General features: G+C 43.4%; 1 protein-coding gene across 1 annotated transcript in view; it reads right to left on the bottom strand.

Annotated features, from left to right (window-relative positions):
• Window positions 1–20,562, bottom strand: part of LOC126546191 (ATP-dependent DNA/RNA helicase DHX36-like) — an 87,049-nt gene that overhangs the window by 39,928 nt on the left and 26,559 nt on the right. The window contains exons 11-15 of the mRNA XM_050194340.3: window positions 18,873–18,986; window positions 17,743–17,845; window positions 15,825–15,909; window positions 15,418–15,538; window positions 5,425–5,568 (exon numbers count right to left, since the gene is read on the bottom strand). Of these exons, the coding sequence (XP_050050297.2) occupies window positions 5,425–5,568; window positions 15,418–15,538; window positions 15,825–15,909; window positions 17,743–17,845; window positions 18,873–18,986 (567 nt within the window). The remainder of the gene's footprint in view (window positions 1–5,424; window positions 5,569–15,417; window positions 15,539–15,824; window positions 15,910–17,742; window positions 17,846–18,872; window positions 18,987–20,562) is intronic.

Raw genomic sequence — 20,562 nt, 5'->3', positions numbered from 1 at the left:
GCAATGACCATCAGAAATGGTTCTAACTATATAATCGGTGACAGAGCAGGAATGCAGAAGAAACTCCTCGTACAAAAGTGTGCCGTGCCGGCTCTTTCTACACTCAAAAAAGAAAGTTCCCTCACATTTTGCACAGGTATGAACAGAAGACTATTCCTTCCATCAGGATTAAACAACAAACTTGCCACAGTCAGGCACACACACAGCGGAGAACTGCAACAGGTAATGCAGACAGCAAAAATAGTGGGCAGACCAAGATGACAAAGCATCATGTGTGCATTTACTAGTGGAGGTTGTGTAATCTCGAGTTTCAGAGACACGTTGAAGCGAGAGGCAGACGAAGCATTCGCTCCCCGCTGCTGGCGCTTTGCATGTTAGGGTCGTCCCACTGCGGGCGACACTATGAGCCGCGAGGGCGGAGCGACAAAAGCGTGGCTGGCTCTGCTTCGTTGTGCCAATGTGAAGATATATAGGAAATATTGCAGAACAAGCTTATTGAAACGTTTATGTCATCAGTAGGCCTTCACATGAGATGCTGGTTCGAAATTGTGCGACCAGAGATATTCGATGTCTCCTCTGACAGTCCAGAAAGTTGGATAGCTTTCTACAACCAGGCTGCAGAATTATACGAATGGAAGTCTGACAGAGACCATATATTTAATATGTAACTATTTCTTGCTCGACTAGCAAGAAAATAGCACGAGTCTCGGCTGTTGGATAACAAATGCGAACCATGGTCCAAAAATGGAAAGCAGGATTTATAACATTTCAAGAAAATTCAGTTGAACGATGGGACCACGCAATTTACTATCACTTCAAGTCTGGTGCAGTCGACTTCCATTAATACGATCCTGATGGGACTTACAAAATTAATCAAATTATCCAGCTGTTTGAATTAAACAAGATGTAGAAAAAATGACAAACCACTGATTCATTTGCTAATATTTGTCCAATTCCAACATGCCACCCAATCAAATGGGTGACCACTTTCTTTTGTACAAAATAGAAAACTGACGTAGAAATGACGGTAAAGCTCCTAAACAATACAGAAGTATAACGTGCACCCGATTTTTTAGCAAGAACTTTGTGTTCCCCAATGACGGCCAGTTTCTTCAAGTCAGTTTCGCCACACTGATTTTTAAGATCAACTTCGCCGCAATACACCTATGTTCTGTGGTAAAGCATACAAGCGCTGTCATGATGGTGTTGGTTTTGTACACCGACTGCACCACGGCAAAAATTTTCGGACTATTTTTTTTTTGTAGGAGAAAAAAAAGGTGCGCATTAAATTTGGTAAATTGTAAGCTATGGTTATTGCTTGAAAATATATTTAGGACTGGCCGAAAATAGGTGGCAGGAGATGACGTGCATTCAGCGCATTCACTTTCCCCTAAGCTCTGCTGAGACGAACGCTTTCACTAATGGGGTTGCTATTGGGGCCACCATAGCGGCCAGGCGCGTGGCTTGCTGACTGGCCAAGCTCAAGTTATCTAGCGAAGGCCAACTTTAGAATCAAAATAACCAACATTTATACCCACAGAAATGCACCAGTGCCGGTGAATTAACCGTAGTCGAATGAACGAAAGTCTACTGTACTTCCACCTTGAAAAACACTGCCTCCTTCAGATTGCTGAGCCACAGCTGACGTTACAATCCGTACTAACGCTCATTACCCATTGATTATCAAAGGAACTGCGGTGGCTGGTACAGGTTAGACATCCTGAAATGCTCGAAGCAATGTTAAAGCTGTTGCAAGCTTTTCAGCATTACTGGATGGAGAAACCCAACAAACATTGCCAAGATCCTCACGGGATATCAAGTTCTAGATTCCACACTACTTACCAGGGCTTCTCGCAGGAGAAGTGGTACGAAAGAAGCCATACAATCTAACAAGGAAAAAGCAGGTGTGGTTCAAAGAACTCTAAATGATGCTGGATGCCAACATCATCTGGCTATTCGTATCCACATTTGCATCACCAATAACAATTCCTCCGAAGGAAGATGGCAGCCTGCAGCTCTGAAAGGACTATAGGATATTAAACAGCTAAACAAACCCGATTCTTTTTCCAATTCCCTAGATAGACAGCCTTATCGATGAAACTGGAAGCTGCATGGGTTTTTCTAGGATTGACCTTTGCAAAGAGTTTTGGCAAATGCCACTTCAAGAAGAGACAAAACAGTACACTGCCTTTATTGCCCCTTTTGATATATATATGGATACAATCACCTGCCACTTGGCTGGAATATTGCAGAGTTGGTTTCAAACGATGATGAGCACTCTTCTGAAACTCTACATTGGCCATTTTTGTAGCATTTACATGGACGACATCATTGTATATTCCAAGAATACCTGGCACATGTGCTCACAGCTTTAACCCTTTAACTGGCAAGATAAGAAAAACCTGACCTAGAATGTTTTTATTGCTTTATTGCTATTGTTCAAATACATACCAAATGAAATATGAAAGGGTTTCTCTGAATACTAAGTAAGATACAGCGGGTCAAAAATAGTGTTGACCAGCTGGTTAGAGGCAAATGTATGGTCCAAAACTTGTGTTTAGTACTTGCTTTGACAAGGTAAATGCCTGTTCTTGATACACCTCAATGGAGAAAAAAAATTGCTTTATTAAACAAAGGAAAAAATTTTCACATTAGCGATAATAGGACGACCACGTCCGCTAAGACGATATCAACAAAGTCTTCAAGTTTTGCCACCAAAATATCTGCTGCTGCTCACGGCCAACATTTTTGTGACTACTACTGCTGTTAAGTAGGTACACAAATTAAGGCAAATTGAAAGGCACAGACAAATATTTAGTTTTGTATAGTGTTTGCACATTTTTGTAAGGTCAACAATGTTGTTGAGCTGCCAGTTAAAAGTTTAAGAGTGAATTCTTCAAGAACAAAGGGACTTTTCTGGGTAGAGCACTGGAAGGAAGCACCAAAAACACAAAGGAAGAGTCTGTGACGTGTATTACAAAGCTAGTGAAACCATACGACTTCCATTCACTCTAGGTGTTTCCAGGTTTGGCCAGCCATTTTAGAGTATTCATAAAAGATTATGCCTATAAATGACTATATAAATGGCTATAAATGATAATGGTTACCATTATCCATTATTATTACCATTAACCATTATCATATATAGTTATTTGGCCCTATACACCACGTGTCATTGTCACGAACGTCACATTTACAATCGTTTTATCGCCTTTTGCCTGGTTACCACGTGATTTTCGACAATGTGTGAGTTGCACCGCCAGATTTGCGTATATATATTGTGTGTTTCCATCAATAAAGCATCAATTGTTAGAAAGCGCTCGTCCGTGTCTCTTCTTGTGTCGTCTGTTTGGCACTTTAGTACTTCAGTAACATTTAGAAGGCATAGCATTGTAAACACTCCCCACTTGGCGGTAGCCTTTGCAGTTCAAGGCATTGAAGAAGGAATGGGAGCATAGCTGAGGCCGTGTTTGATTGCCAATAACTCCGCTTCCGTTGAACGCCTTGAAGTACTTTTTGCGGCGAAGTATTTCTGAAACATAATCTAGGTTCGTTATAATGTACCCGCATCTAACAGACTTTTGGACATAACAGACTATATTTCAATCTTAGTTTGGTCTGCCTATTTTATTAAGTTCGCTTTTAACGGACCACGCAACCATGGACTATCGGCTACAGTGGATGAAATTAGTGGCAATTTCTTTTAATCAAAATCGGGCATATAAAACCGACTTTTGCCATGTCAACAAGGGCTGGCAACTGACTTGCAAGGGTCAGCAGATGATTCCAGCTAAATATCTTGTGAAGGAGTGAGGGAGGAAAGCGGCGCGGAAGTGCGCCGTCTTTCGCGCATGAGGCATGGACGTGACTGGTGTTAACGGCGCAGTCACGCGGGTGCCATATCTTGACAGCAATCTAGAATGTGGGTGAAGTGCATGCCAGCAAGGGTTCCACATCTTGACAGCGATCTGCGATGTGAACAAAGTGCGCCCAGTGCCGGTAGGTTCGTATGTGCTGTGCTTTCGACATTTAATTCGCATTGAAGCGAGAGACACATGAAGGTCATTTTGCTCGCTGCTGCTGCCATGCTTACCTTGCTTAATTTGCTATCCCAATCAATGTTTCACCTTTCGGGTGAAAGTGCGACTTTTGTTTGTGTTTTTTATTTTGGACGTTCGTCACTCACTCTTTACAATAAAGTTGTTAGACACCGCGACGAAAGTTTCGGAAGTGAGGCGCCTCGGATATTATGGACTTCAGATAAAACGGAGGCTTTTTGTCGGCTTATCAGGGTTTGTTATAACGAGAGTAGACTGTAACCTATTTTCACTTCAAATGCCTTTCTCAACTTAGATAAAAAGTGGTTCAGGGCCCCTTTAAGTATCATCCCAGGAGGCATGAAAGCAAAGTTGGGGGAAGTGAAGTGATCTGAAGAAAATGGAAACAGAATAGGTAAAGGCAAAGGGGAGAATAAAGAAGTGACTAATGGTGACGTATATTCTACATGTCTGTGTTTATTATGGGCAGTATCACTTTATATCAAACACACATTATTTGCATAGCTGTACCTGCTTTATATTTCACCATTTATTCTTTCATCTCACATTTTCCCGGCAAATCATTCTCCTATTTTCATTCCATTAACCCTTCCAATGTCATTGACGTACCAGTATGTTTCTGCATTTCTGTCCCACCATGTTCCTTTTGACATTCTTTTTGCCAGATATGGATGTGAGAATCACAGCAACAGAGCATTTGACATTATCCTTGCAATTTTTTTTTCATTTCTGCACAAGCAAATATAAACCACTGTGTTCATTTTATAATATTGACAGAAGGAACCTGACGTTGGGGCTGCACCACCTCTGAAAAAGCCACACACTGAAAGGGTTAAGAATGTACATTCTTCAAACCTGCCCGCTTCAATCTCATGTGATATTTCAATGATAATGCGTTGACTTTTATAGCACGAGCGTCAGGCATAGTGACATATTCCTTGTTTCTTGTCGATCTTCATGTGAACTAAAGAATCTACATTGGGCCTAAATTATCGTTAACAATGTTCAAAGCCTTCAGAGACAATGCACAGTTAAGACAAAGTTTCAGCAAAACCTCATCACCATTTTAGACATGCTCATCAACTTTGCCATTTGATCATGACTTTAGCTTCAGCAGGATGGTGAAAAAATGTAAGGTGAAAGACACAAGCTAAGAGCAAGGTGAAAAGACGTGAACACAAGTTGAAGGAGGACATGGGGCAAAACCCTACCATGTGCTATGGATAAAGTCCAGCGTTTGTCTCGTGCATTCCTTCAACTTGTGCTTGCATCTTTCCACCTTGCAGGAACCGTCATACATAAAAAGCCAAAAAAGCCACAGTACCAAGAGATACTTCAGCATGCTACCAACAAATGCGTGCCTTACCTCCCTGCTCGCCCTTTGCGCTGTTGGGCATTTGCCATCGACACCCACTCAGCGTCCAGAGTGGCGAGGTTTTTGTCCACATCAAAGTTGGACATCTTGATCTTACCACAGTCGATCACATACACAACATCATTTATGGTGATGCTGAAATAGGAGAAGTGTACACAGCATGACAATCACGTATGTGCACACACATCTACTCATTTTGGCATTTAAGAAAATTTCTGGCATACATTAACTCACACGAGAACTAACTAGTAAACCCTTGTTAACTCGAACTCTGATATCACAGAGTATTGATTAAGTCAATTTTTTTAAAGCTGTGGTTTCAACCTATGTGTTTCTCACCTTTTATCTTGCAAATTTTCCCACCAGACTCCAGATATATCGAAATTGACTTCAAAAATACCAGGAAGAAGTCAATGGGGCAGCGTCGGCAGCGTCCCTTGAACTCGCTTTTCACTCAGCAGCAGCTTACTAGCCAAGTCAGATGCCGTGCCGAACTGCACTCTCCGCCTATCATTCCCCCTTCTTTCTCTATAGTATCACTGACCTTGCGCACTTGCTCGGCTGCTTGCTGCCACTTGTACCCTCACACAGCAGCAGTGAGCTGGGAGTCGAAGTCTTTTATTTAGAGCGCTGCTGTTAGGCACCCATTCCAGCAGCGAGCGGCATCGTCCGCATTGTCTCTTGTAATTGAGCGAACAAGCAAAGTGAAACATGAAAGTGAATGTGGAGCACAGCAGGGTATGAAAGACGGCAATAGCAAAAATAGCGTGAGGAGGAAAGCAGAGGAGGAGGGTACGGCGAAAGCGTGAGAAGAAAAGCATAGTGCTGTGCAAGATGGGCCTTCCTGCAGTGACGATGGCTACGAGATGCTGCCTGAGTAGCGCGCATCGTCTGTATGGAAACAAAGCACTGCATGAGCGGAGATCTGTCTGCGGCAGCTGCTGTGAAGCACTCCCATGCATCACCCACGCACTGCCTCTCGTGATCTCTCAATTAGTGAGACACTAATGCCACACTTCGCTCCATTCGCAACGTGCCGCATGAGACAGATTGTCCGGGCCAGCCATTATATTGCGGAATGAAAACGCATATAAAGCTGCACTCAAATTTCACATTAGGGAGTATCGTAATTGTTGCTCAAATTTTTTTCAGCTTCAAATTATATGCATACCTTATGTAGAACTTTGTAGTCATGTTTCAATCAGACTAAAATGTGGTTCAATGGAATACAAATATCACTAAATGTCAACAAACCTGCAATCTTTGTTTTTTTCCCTTAACTTCTACTATCCGAATAACACTGACGTATAGTCAGAAGACAATTCCACAGGTACAATCATTAAAATATCTGGGAATCATTTATACAGAAAAGCTTAATTGGTGGACACGCATTGAGTACATCGCCTCTAAAGAAGCTTGTGCTGTTGGTTTATTTTGAAGAGCCATAAAACATAAAGCAGAGCTGCACTCAAATTTTGCATTAGGGAGTATCGCAATCGTCCATGAATTTATTTTCCCTCTCATTTATGATGCCGTCAGGGATGCACCAATGTGGTCACTGTGTATTATGCGTGAGCTTGAGCAAGATGATCGGCACTTTTGAGCATGGGCAATCACTGTACACAATGCACTCAAGCGACATTGCGGCTCGATTAGGATGCTCGCTTCATGCTCGCTTCATGCTCGCGCAACTGTGCGGCGTAAGTGGCCCATCATTTGTGGGTGCCTGATAAAGGCATGATAATGAACCTTTACTATGCATATGAACCTTTGCTAAGTACTATGGGAAGTCAGAGAACCGGCCACTGTGGCTGCTGGACACTTGCCTGTTAGTCTTGCCGGTCCATTGGACTATTCAACAGTTCAGTTTCGGTTTTAGAAGTGAAATTGTTCAGTATTCATTACAATGCAGAAAGAAGCAGCATCTGCTTTTTGGCTGTCCGGAACCAAATATGCTCGGACGACTGATTTCAAGTATTGCATTAGGATCAATCATCTTGACTCTGTGCCAAGCGTGCTATCTCGGCACAGTGCCAGTGGTGCCATTGCCCGTAGACACTGACGTGTCCAGTGCCAATGCACGCAAAAGTGACCGAGAATATTACTAGCGGCATTTTGGAAAGGTTCCATGTGGTCTATGTGCAGCCAGTGGGCTTCTATTTACGCGAGTTTGTTCCTCTCAAATTATATCACATTTTTTACAGGTTTTACAGCTTGGAGTTACCGAGGGTGTACAGTATTTGTGATGTTACCTGACAGCGAGAGAAAAAAATGAGTGCAATTATACGTGCACGTATTGCACATATCTGTGTACTGAACACAGTAGTCCAGTGTGCCACAGACTGGGCTGCTTCTACTAGCTGGACTATTAGTACTCTTGCAAGTGCACGACATACTGGACTCGTTTGTGTCATAATTGCGCAACAAGTGCATTGTACAGTGCAGTCCACTTATAACGATATCGAGAAAGACGAAAAATATGATCGTTATAACCGATGATCGCTATATCTGGACTGCAGTTATCAAAAAAAAAATATTTAGACGCGTTTGCGCTCTTTACCTTTGCAGCTCTGAGCTCGAATTCGCTACTTGCTCTAAAGAATAGATGATGTATACAGCAGGCCGTGAAAAACAAACTTTATTTCTAGCGCCAATGACCGTGTCAAGGATTAGGCGCGCCGAAATAGTTCGAAATCTGCACTTGCTTTTGCGGCAGCTTCAGCTTCACAACCGCGGTGTGCATGGATTCCAGCTGCTGCGCGAACACTGGCGGCAATCCTTTAGCATGCACAAAATCAATTAAGGAGTCGATCGACGACAGTGCACTTTGCGTGGACATCGTGGTCGGGGTCAAGGAGCCACTGTCGATCTCGTTGTCACTGTCGCTGATGCCGTCGCCACCGTCGCACAACTTTGCGTCTGTCAAGACAGCACATCTTCGGCGATCGCCTCGTCGGTGACCTCATGGCAGAACGAGGCAGCACTGTCTGCAGTCAAAAACTCCTCCTTCGACACACCACCTGTGTCACCAGTAGGAACAAGCTCCCAGAGCTCGGTTATGTCAGCGACTTCCACCGGGTCGGTCTCAGCGGGTTGGGGAAGTTCGTCCTTACGCACAAAGCCCGCCTTCTTGAAGCAATTGGTGATGAACCATTGGTAAAGCACCTCTTCAACATCGGCGTACAAAGGGTCTCTAACCCCTTTTCCGCTGATCGGAATGGCCGCTGATAGCTCCTGCCTTCACAATCGCGGTGCTCCCGGTTTTCAAGATGGTTGATATCGTTAACTGGACGAGCTCATACTTCTTCACGAGGGCGCTCACCTTGAAGCCGCATCGAGAGTCCTGCAATATATCCATCTTCGTGTCAAGCGACACAGCTTTGCGCTTAGTCGGCGCCATCTTCGAACTGGGTTGAACCGTTGGTTGCACGCTGCTTCGGTGGCGTCAGCCTGCTATCGCGAGAGAGACGCCGGATGATAGTGATCTAAGGAAAGCAAGAGACGCGGGACGGGCGCCGCCGCGCCGCATTGCTTGTCGCTTCTTTTTTTCTTTCTCTCTCTTTCGAAGCGACTGTGGCCGACGCGCATGAAGCAGCTAGCGCCATCTTGTGGCGCGCTGCGCCAACGTTGGCTGCGCCTACTCGTGCGCGGGCGAGGCGAGACGCGCTGCGCGGTAATGGCGGCAGATACGAACTTACAGAGGTAAACATCGCCTCGCCTCGACTTCGTTCGTTTCAGGGAACTAAGCAACTCAAACGTTACGATTATTTGGCACGGAAAACGCCGTCCAGACTGCAAAATTTTGATCGTTATATCCGATATGTGGTGAATAACCTATCGTTATAAATGGTTTTTTTCTCCATAGACCTAATGCATAAAATGACACTCTCATGTCGACCCATCGTTATAACCGATATATCGTTATATGTGGTATCGTTATAAGTGGACTGCACTGTATATGCATATAACACAGTTTGCTGTGCATATGTATTGCTTATTATATACAGTAGAACCTCGTTCATACGCAATGTAAAAGAAAGACGTGAGACAAAACGTACTAATCGGGAAAATGTATGATCCAAAGTAAGTAAAAAAAATTGACAGACTCAACTATTTTTTACATCTACGCAATGCGAAGTGTCACGCGGATCGTTTAGGCACGAGACGCCAACGCGTGTTGAGCTAGTGGTGCTCCGGCGACCTGAGACGCATTGTGTTGTTTTCCTATGTGTGGTGTTTTAAGAGGGCAATGGGAAACTGAAGCTAATCGAGCTGGTGCGCTAAGCCAGATGCCACTAAAGCGAAACGCGATGCCCACATTGCGCCGCCTGCAGCAGGGAACGGCAGCGTGTTTGGGTTATCGCCTATCAAAAGCGCGCAGTACACTACCAATGGCACTACACACCATGCACTGTAAGACAGATAGGTGAAGATGCTTATCGCACTACAATAGGTTTGGCAGCGATTATCGCAATAAGTTTGGCGGTGATAGCTGTGAATGCAGCATGCAACAAGCCGGGTGGAAATTTGCTGGTACCGGAATAAGAAACTGTGTACACCATTGTTTTCACATGAGACGGGTGGGCAGCTATATACTGTTCTCGATTCTTGTTCACATGGAATTTAGCAGCCAGAAAATATATACGATCGCAGTCTGCAGCAGGGAACGGTGGTGCATTTCAATCATTGACTGTTAAAAGCGTGCGCTACCCTTCCGATGGCACCACATGCTGTGAAACAGATAGGCGAAGATGCTTATCGCCATAGAATTGGCGGTGATAGCTGTGAATGCCGCGTGCTACGAACCCAGTGAAGATTTCCTGGTACTGAAATGAGAAACTGAGTGTGTGCCAGTGTTTTCATGTGAGGCAGGAGGGCCAGTATTGCAGTGAAGCTGCTGCGGCGGGTAGCTACATATTGGTCTCGATCACGCACGCCTCAATCCCGCATTTTCTTGTTTACATGGGATCTAGTGGCCCGAAAACGTATCACACAATTGCAGTTTGGCGACGTACTGAACGTTGTTGCCGAAAAATAGTGTTTTACGGGAACGTATGAACTGATAAAAAATTAGCGTAACTCTATCAGGTCATTTTTTTTGTTCTGGACTGGGAACATTGGCACCAGGAAAACGTACGTAATGGGAACATATCAACGAGGTTCTACTGTATATATACAAAAGCCCAATGTGCAGCATGGTGAGAATTCCCTACACTAGACGAGAATGTTGTACATATATTGCACTGCATATGCCCGTCCATTTCACCTTCACCTGCTTAGTCTGAAACCTAAAGGAATAGTCACTGTTTTCGGTTCCTCGTTGATAGTGACGATGCACTTCTCAGCTTTCCGATGGAAAATGAAGGCTTTATAGACCCTTTTCACAGCAATCCCTCTTGCGCTGCCATGTTTGATCACGTGGTAACACGTCAATTGCTTGCCTCAGCTTCCACCAATGGCTTCATGTTTACAGTGGATGAGTATGACGCCAGTGCAGCTGGGCAATCCTCTGTTTTGGTGGATATCATAGACAGTGAATGAGTGAACAACACGAAGCGACATGCAAGAGTTATGGGAGCTCATTACACCTGTTGCAAACTGAACAAGCAGCGTACATGGTGCAGGTACCAGAAGTGCGGCTAGGAATTTGTTTGAAGCTGTACGAACTTTCCGCTTATGAATTAACTCAAGATGAGTGTCCTTTGCTCTTCATTCTTCATTTGGGAAATGCTTTGAGGAAGTGGCTTGTCATGTTTCTGACCCATTAACGTTCCTCAAAGCGAATACTATTTCAATGTTTATTTTTTGCCTGACTGCTCGTGGGTGTGCTCAGTTGCAACACATTTGTTAACTGAGCACAAACGGCGTAGCCAGTGGGAGGGGGGTCAAAGCCCTCCCCTTTCTCAAGGAACAGAAAGTATCAGGAGGCAGGCTCTGAAAGAACAACATGGATGAAAGGGAAAGCTTGAATGTGACAGCAACGCGAGGGCTAGTGGCAGTCAGAAAGGAGAGAGGAGTTATCATGTCACCATACCATGAGCTTAAGTTTACCGAGTTTCCTCACAACCGCTGTCATGTCTATAGTAGTAGCATTTTCTTGCCATCTCACGTCACCTGTTCCGTGCCCCTCCTTGTATGGAAACAGCGAGCGAAGAGCGCAAGGCTGTTATTCCCTCTTTTCGTGACAGCATCGATTCCACCCATTCTCTGCCTCATCTCCCCCCCCCCCCTCCTCTCTACTATTATATCTAGATTCCCTCTGGACTTGGGTACAGTAGAAAGATAAGAGCTGCAATTTCTGCTGTGCTTTTGCAACGGGTCACAGATAATTACAGCTGTCAAGAGGCTAATGTGGCGATCGGCGCCCAGGAAGCTCCAGAGGACATTGTGCACATTCAATGTGGTGCAAAGATCAAAACGAGTTTCTCATGTCTCCTTTCCTCTCTGCCACACTCCTTCCATGTATATACATGCTCTGAACCAACCCCGACGTGGCGTGCAAGACAGCCGCAGCAGCAGTGAGAAAGTTGAAGGAAGAGGCAAAGAAAGCTTCACTTTAAAAAGCTTCACTTTAACACAGAACAAGAAAGAAAGACCTACAGAACGCTGACTGGGCGTTATATAGAGGACAGGGGTGCTGGACCAGGGCAGCTAAGAAACCACCACAACAAATAGGTGGGAGGGCAGGTAAGTGAATATAAATGGCCTCAAAGTCCACGCAGAAAGAGAAATATAGGAATGTTAGCAGTTGCTGCACCATTCGAGAAATCAGTTAATGTTGAAGAGTGTGACAGTGACTAACAGAAAAGAATGTTAAGAAGGAGCGTGGAGTGATGGATACGAGGAGGGGGGAGGTATGCACACATAAGGTGTCAAGAACGAAGCGACATAGGGACATAGGGAGAGTGTCTCGTCACTGCGCAATCGTTGAATATTAGTCCGCTGTGGCCAGTTGCCTAGCTGAAGCTCACCTACCCCATTGTAATACATGCTGCTTGCAGTGGAGAGCCCATCCTAACTAAACATCTCGGCAATATTCAGAATATATGGATGTCAGGAAATATGACGCTTTCAAATGTCTCTGAGCTACTCACCCCTATTTTACTGCAAACAACGGATGCTGTAATTTTCACAAAGGCTTCTACACAGGTAGCAGCCCTGCATCGGACTGTCTGCCTCATCAGTTCCCAAGTGTGACCAAATAATAATATGCATCGCGTGAGGACTACAATACCATGACCGCAAGCTACTTTCAAAAATCTCTTCAAATAAGCTGGACAGCAGGTGACAACAAGTGAGCAAAACTTGCATCATATGATACTCTCGAAGTTCTAGCACAAAGCTTCCTTCCTGTATTTTTAAATCTAGAATAATATAGCATGCCCACAATGCCAAAAGCGTGATTGAGGGGTAGGTAATTTGCAAAATAGTGCCCACCCTCTTCCGTACGTAGTTGAGGCCATACCACTCACTAGAAGATCTGGCTGGAAAACAGCGGTGATCTCCACAGTTACCTGAGCTGCAACAAGTCTGGACTGCAAACAAGAAGACACATGATAGTGTGTTGTCTTGTTTTGTATAGCCCTGTTTTTAGCGCTGTTCGTTTTTCCAAGTCATGTACCAGCTAAGTCACCAACATACATTATATATATGCATCGATTCATAAACGAAACTTCAGTTTTTTAGTACAGTTAAACCTCAATATAACGAACTTCAATATAACGAGATTCACAATATAACGAAGTATTTAACTTTTCATAACCTCTTGTTCAAACAACTCCATGTGATTAGAACCTCAGCATATAAAGAAGTGTGTTTATATGCAATTTCAATACAACGAAATTTCGCTTCCGCAGCAAAGGAATGCTGAGACAATAAATGGAAGCTCCCACAGATGCAGATGGTCAAATGATTTAATTACAAGTGGCTGCTTGCAAACGCACCTCTCAAATTGTGCACGGCGCCACAACAGTGACCGCTGAAGTGAAGCCACATCATGTTCCATATAAAGTGAAAGTGTGATAAGATCCTATTGTGCACCATGCACTTCGTGCTTTATGTGCAAGTGAAAGTGTGCGACGGTGAGAAAGAAAGATGGTGGCTTCACGCACGAGTGCAGCCTTCCCGCACGAGTAAATGAAAAGAGTGGGAGGAAAGCGAGCTCATGGCAACACGATCAAGCGCGTGAGGGCCAAGGGCCGAGGAGTAAGTTGACGCGCATTGTGATTTCTGGCACGCATCTCGGCCGTGGCTGCGCATGGCTGCAAGTGCAGCTGAGCACATATACAGCCGCGCACCCTGCTTTAGAAGCAGTCTGCCACGCGTGCAAAGGGTGGGCGTGCCAAGACGGCGTAGTATCATATAAGCTGTCTTCCCACACATGTAGTATTGGAGGTTGCGTAATCTCGAGTTTCGGTGGCCCATGGAGTGAGATACAGACGAAGCATTCATTCCCCACTGCCGGCGCTTTTCCTAATAGCGTCAATCCAGTACGGACAACACAATTAGTCGCGGGGGCGGAGTGCATGCAAAAGTGTGGCTGGCTTCGCTTAACTTGTATTGCTGATATAAAGATATCGTCAACGTACGTGGCATGAAACTGTATCATTTGTCGTCGACTCCCAAATTCATCAAAACGAATTGTTTTCTCATTCAAATTAGCTTTCTCGATTGCCCAACAATTTGGAAAATTCTGCAGCGCCTTTGTGTGTAAAAAAAGTCGATCGGCGACTGTACTCATTCGCATAAAAGGTCGAACTTCAATATAATTAAATTTCGATATAACAACGCAAATTGCTGAATTTACCTACTTCGTTATATTGAGGTTTAACTGTATCATTATTTTTAAAGATAGCATAAGGATGATAGCATAATAGCATAACTTGATGTGAAGTGGCTGCAAAAGTTTATATATATATATATAGTAAGAGAGAGAGAAGGAGGGGGAAGAGTGGTAGTTCTTGGCAGAGAACCCCCCATCACCCCTCGAAATAAATTTCTGGATATGTCGCTGCACTGCTACGCCCTGCACCCACATCACCCATGCTTTGGTGCATTGGTTCAAGAGTGCACCAGTTCACTTATTCTTGATACGTTGGCAATAAAGTGGGTGTAACTTTGCGTGTGAGGTGGGGTTAATGCATGTAGATAACATGCGAAAAGCTTACTATGCCAGCAAGTGGCACTACTCCCTTTGTCAATATGTAATGAGCGGTGCTCACTCTTGCCGACATTCTGGAGTTGAAATTCCTTCTTTGGAGGTAAGCAATACAACGCTGGTAGATAAGTGAATTTTTTTTATCCTTGAAGAAAGCCGTACATCATGAAGGGCCGGCAACACAGGCACTCTGTGTAGCAGTGGTCCATGAAATTGGCCAGACAGATTTGTCACATTCCTTAATACGTATGTCAGTCCCTATTTTTGAAGCCAACTACTACACGTCTTCCCTCTACTGTTTCCCATTTTGCAGCCTGAATAGAGCACAGTGTGTTAACAAACACATAGTTGCATTTCAGACAGACGATCACACCTCAGCAGGGCAAAAGTGGTAAAGGTTTTGTATTCATGCCCTTTTCCTGAGGCAGCATGCAGCACACTGCTGCAAGTGCCATCTCATTTCCCTAGAGCTAACTGCTCCGTGAAAAGGGTCTATGTAAACCAACTAGTGGGTGTGATATTATACGACATCTATGCATTTAGCGTGGATTACCAAATTGATACTACATATGTAACGATGAGAAAACTATAGTAGCGTGTCAAGACCAGCATATTTCTTTTGTAAGCCCAGCTTTCGTCAAACAACAGCTAAATGGTGGTACAGCACAGCAGCATGATTTAAAACGAAGACAGTCAAGTTTCTCGATAAATCCACTAATTGGTGTACACAAAGAACTTATGCAAATACATAGTACTACTAATGTAAAATGCTCATTTCCTTTCTTAGCATTAAAGATAAGAACTAGATAGACAGGCAAAACTAGTACCTTGTTTCAGCAATATTGGTGGCAAGAACAATTTTGCGAACTCCGGAAGGAGGTCTATCGAACACTTGTCTCTGGTTGACAGTTGGCATCATAGAGTGCAGGGGAATTATCAGTGATGAACCTGAAAAGATAGAGATGCACTAAGTCACCAGCACAGCAATGAAAATAGTGGGAGGAAATTGGGGGGGGGGGGGGGGAAGCACAGAGGGAATACTGCCACTAAGTAGGCTACACAAATTATGTAACTTCTTGTGGTAAGGTGGAAAGCTGGGCAAGGTGAAATTGATGCATTCCATGAATCGGCTCAGAAAACAACGGCAACACTAAGAAAGGAAGGTCACAGGACGATCGCCTTTTTTAGTGTTGCCATGGTTTTCCACGCTGATTCAAAGTATGCAACTTCTTACCTCGAAGACCTGAATCAGCTTTCAGACGTTTGTTCAGCTCACTGATCTGCTCCCAGCCCGGAAGGAAAACTAGTATTGCTCCTTCCTAAAGAATGCGTGTTTGAAAGCCATTAACACTGTGAAAATGCATTGAAAGGAACTAAAAACAATGACAACACAGTTATTCACATCCTCTTACAGCGCAATGACATGAAAATCTCAGCCTCAATTGTCTCACACGGCAGTGCACACTGAAATAGTGAAATAGACAGTGCACAAGCACCTGCCAGACGGCACAAAAAGCTAAGTGCATTTCTTTCGTGATATCAAGAATTGAACAAGGCATGCAGCTAGCGTAGTCTCTGAATGCAGTGCACAAAGCAAATATATTGTTATAGCAGCAGTTTTTAATTCTCAAGAACAGTTAGTGAGGCTTAGTTACCTAAAACCATGTATGAACTATCAGCCAGACCAGCCCTTACTTCGCATGAGCACCATGCACTGATAAATATAGCAGTTGTGAGAAGACAGCGCTACAATCTCTCAAGCGCTTCTATTAAAAGTTGTGTGGTCTGTTCACACACTCATCTACAAATGTAAATGAGAGCTTCTAGCATTGCACACTGCACTGGCACGTTAACTAAACATGATTGCTCTTGTTTCTGGCTACTCTGTGGCTTATCTAGGAATGCGGCTAGCTCATTCTGAATAAAAACCAATAAGATGAATTGAACTGAGGGGTCCCAAGGCAACAGATGAGCTATAAGAGGTACAGCAGTGAAGAAAACAAGATGACTTGGCTACCTACTGTTCTCTAACATGTGCCTAAATCTTACTTACATCAGTTTATTCTCACATTTTTACTCGTCAGAATGTAGCTTATGTGGCCAGAAAGTGTGACCACTACCACACGCTCAGCCGGGGAATGCCGTATAATGGGTATAGCATTCAGAGGCAATAGGTAGCCTCGGGTGACGTGCAAGTGGCACTCATGATGTGCACAAACTGTTAAATCAGTACTCAAACAGCTGAGAAAACCTGCAGTTTGCTCCAAATCACATGTATTACAGGGCATGCATGTCAAACCACTGTAAGACACCCGCAACAATACGCTGCATCAACTGAAAAAGAAAATGATTTCTGGGTTTTTACGAATCAAAACCACAATTTGATTATGAGGTATGCTGCAGTGAGGGATTCTGGATTTTTTTACCATTTGGGATTCGTTTTTGCATAGCCCAGCCGCCACGCCCGAGATCAACCCATGACCTTGACCTCAACAGCGCAATGCCATAGCCATTGTGCTACTATGGCGAGTCATCATACACACGCATAAGTCAGATGTTTTGCTCAACCACTACAAACCATCCATGTGGAGGGCGTCGGAAAAGCCGGATATAGCAGTTAGTTTGCACATCTGGCAACTATGGCTGCATTGTCATCGTTCACCACCATATAGCCAGCAGCGGTGCATCAGATCAGAGAACAGCCATGGCGTGCCCAGCTCAAAAGGCGTAAAAGTCACAAATCTGCATGCTTAAGAGCAGTGTGTCACTACCAAAACTGCGTGTTGACGGTGGAAATGCTCGCTTTTGTATTTTGTTCTCTAGCATAGTTAGTTCTCTTGCACGCAAGGGGCAGTACTCAGACACTTATGCTCATGCATGCGCTAGCTGAATTCGTGTGGTAACGTTGATACCTCTCCAGCCCGTGTGAATAAATCAACAGCGAAAGGACTTTTGTCAGTGTATGGCGTCACGTGGAACTCGGATTGAATTTTTTTCATCATGTGAATATCACCCAATTGCAGTTTAAAGGTGCCCACAGCATAAGACACCAACATCTAACATTTAAAAAAAAAATATGGCAAGCAAGAAATAGTAGAGCGTATAGCATGAAGATCCTCGAAACTAGCGTATAAAAGCTTCAGTATGCTTACAGGTTTCTTGGTACAGATCTCTGAAATCAATGCATGTACCAAGTCCAAGTCTATGCACAGCTCATTCCATTCTGATAAAGTGTCCAAGGTTCTGTGTGAATACCTGAGTGGAAAAAGACAAGAAAAAATGGAGAGCGTGGCAATGTACAAATGTCAGTCTTGACAGAAGCAAAGTTCCTGAAATGCAAGTTTGAAGTTTTCATAAACCACTATGCAAGAGGCCTTGTAAAGGTTTCCCAATGCCATACTTACATGTTTATCAGCAATTGATCACGAATTGATAGAATGACAGTACCTTCATTTTTGTAGTGATAAATTACTTTCATACACTCATAATCCCCTTTTCTGCACATTTGATATACTTTATGAAAACACTCTTTTACCACATGTTTTAGCCTACCTCAGCCAACAAAAGTAAGGAAAAGGAATGAAGAGACTTCAAGATATTCTGCAGTATGCTGTACTCTTCAATCTGTCCTCATGTTTCTTAATTTCACCTGACATCAATTCCTTTTACTTTTAATCCTAAGTCGCTGTTCAAGGAAGGATGATTACGTTTCTTTTAATTTCATGTGAAAAAAGATTCATAAATCTGGTCGAGAATATGATTAAGAGCAGAAGGAGCAACGACCACTATAAGAAGTATTAAACCGACTTTTGAAACAGTTCTTTCTTGTTTCTTTACAAGCTGAAAACAGGCTTCAATATGGCATAGTTTGTTCAACTTCATAATTTGTGTCGCAGTCTTCCTTGATCAGTCACACTGAAGTCATTAATGCATATTCTATCTTGAAAAGCAATTCAAACCTGTTATTCACAAAAAGCTGTAATTAATTGAGACTAAAGATAACTAGTACCAGATAGTTATCATCCATTTCCGTTACATCACTGAAACTTCAAGGGAACACATTTTCTTTAGAAAGTTTTTTCTGCTGTCGTGCCGCTACGGAGGTTTAACACCATAATAAGAACAAGCGTTGTATGTGGCACAAGGTTGTAGTCACTGCAGTCGTAGCATTTATTTTACTTGCTCTCACTGCATGGCAGAAAGCACACAAAGTGCAATAAATGCAGCAAAAAAGAAAAATCTACCCGAGGTGTGAACCACTCTGGCCAAAGAACCTACTCACTTTCCTTCGAGGCTTCGAATAAATGGCATGGCATCTTGAATCATGCTCTCAAACTTCTTTCTGTCTTTCCAATGAATACCAGCGTTACGAGAATACACACTGTTTCCTCGGTACCTGCCAAGGAATGAGAAACATACGTGAGTGTAGCATTTCGCTAACATAGGCAAAAACATTTCCTCCTGTTATTTGTTTTTCAAGGAATTGCACAACTTCAACTCATAAGGGTGTAACTAAGGCAATAGGCATGCATGTACACAGGCGTATCAATCAGAGGTGGGCTGGGGGCAAACCTCCCCATTGCGCCACACTCCCAAATTGATTAAATTCTGGCGTGTTGCCTGCCAAAACCACAACCTGATTAGTAAGCACTCCGTAGTGCACAACACCGGATTAATTTTGATTCCCCAGGATTCTTTAGTGTAGACATAAATCAAAGTACACAAGCATTCTTGCGTTTTCCACCATCGAAATGCAGCTGCTGCAGCCAGAAATAGAACTCGTGACCTCGTGCTTAGCAACGCAACAGCCACTAAGCCAGAGTGGTAGATACCACCATGAGTTGCCTCACCGTCACTCCATTCAAGATGGCTGCAAAGATATCAAAACTCCCAAACAGCCAGTCTAGTGCTGAATTTCCATTTTATTTACACCACATGCTTGACTTGGTGTAACTACAACAAACTTTCCAAACTTTTCAATGAGAAAATTACCAAGGCATAACACACTATCCAAAATGACTTGCCCTTCGCACTCATCGGCATAGTGTACGGCAGGAGTTCCGAAACTGGTTTCCGCAAACAGCATTTTAAGGTTCTGCAACTGGCCCATATGAATACAACCCCATCCCTCCTTCGGTGTACCTTTACATTACGGTTTAATTGAACAATTAAGACCGTAAGCATATCAGTGGTGAAAAGAAATGAGAGGGCAGAAGGGGAAGGCAGGTGAGGTTCACCAAGGTCTGAAAGTTTGGAAACCCTTGGTCTATGGGATATCAAATGCAGGCCTGCCAAACTTGAAATTTGAAAAATAATACATTTGAAGTAAAAAAATTCAATAATTTGATAAATTATACTGAAATTGTGGAGGTTCACAGAAACTTTTGTTTGTAGGGACGTTGTGAACAGGCACTGTGCTCTATATAGTCACCACAACAATGTTCTACACCACAAATAGAAATACTTATGAATTTTATTCATGAAAAATTCAAATACTATATTGGAAGCCAAACTCTGGTTGTCATTATACGTTGGTTCTATAGAATCGTGTTGCTTCGGTGGATAGGTCCAAGTAATTGATGGTTCGAAAGAATGAAGCTCTGAAAAATTGGTCAGCCACTGTGTTCACATTCTCTTGTAATATCAGTGCCAACTTCAGTGCCAACTAAGGCGCAAATAAAAAAATTGTACAATTATTAGTGCCAATATGACAATTGTAAACAAGCTCTAAAAATCTGACATTTTACTATAAAACCATACAAGTTGGCTGGTATGCAAATGTTACGAGGAAAAATATCGACTCCTGTTCAGCAGCTCAGAAGGACCTTATGTTTCCCTGACCTCCTTCCCTACTGTTCAGACCTGCATTGACAGGTTACTGTCCTCAATACCTCTCAGTGTTACTTGAGCAATGAGATAGCTCAGCCACTAAAAAAAAAATGCATTTAAACGCAGCATATCACCCAATAAAA

Source organism: Dermacentor andersoni, chromosome 3 (assembly GCF_023375885.2).
Source record: "Dermacentor andersoni chromosome 3, qqDerAnde1_hic_scaffold, whole genome shotgun sequence".
Lineage (NCBI taxonomy): Eukaryota > Metazoa > Arthropoda > Arachnida > Ixodida > Ixodidae > Dermacentor > Dermacentor andersoni.
This window is presented reverse-complemented; position numbering and strand designations above follow the sequence as displayed.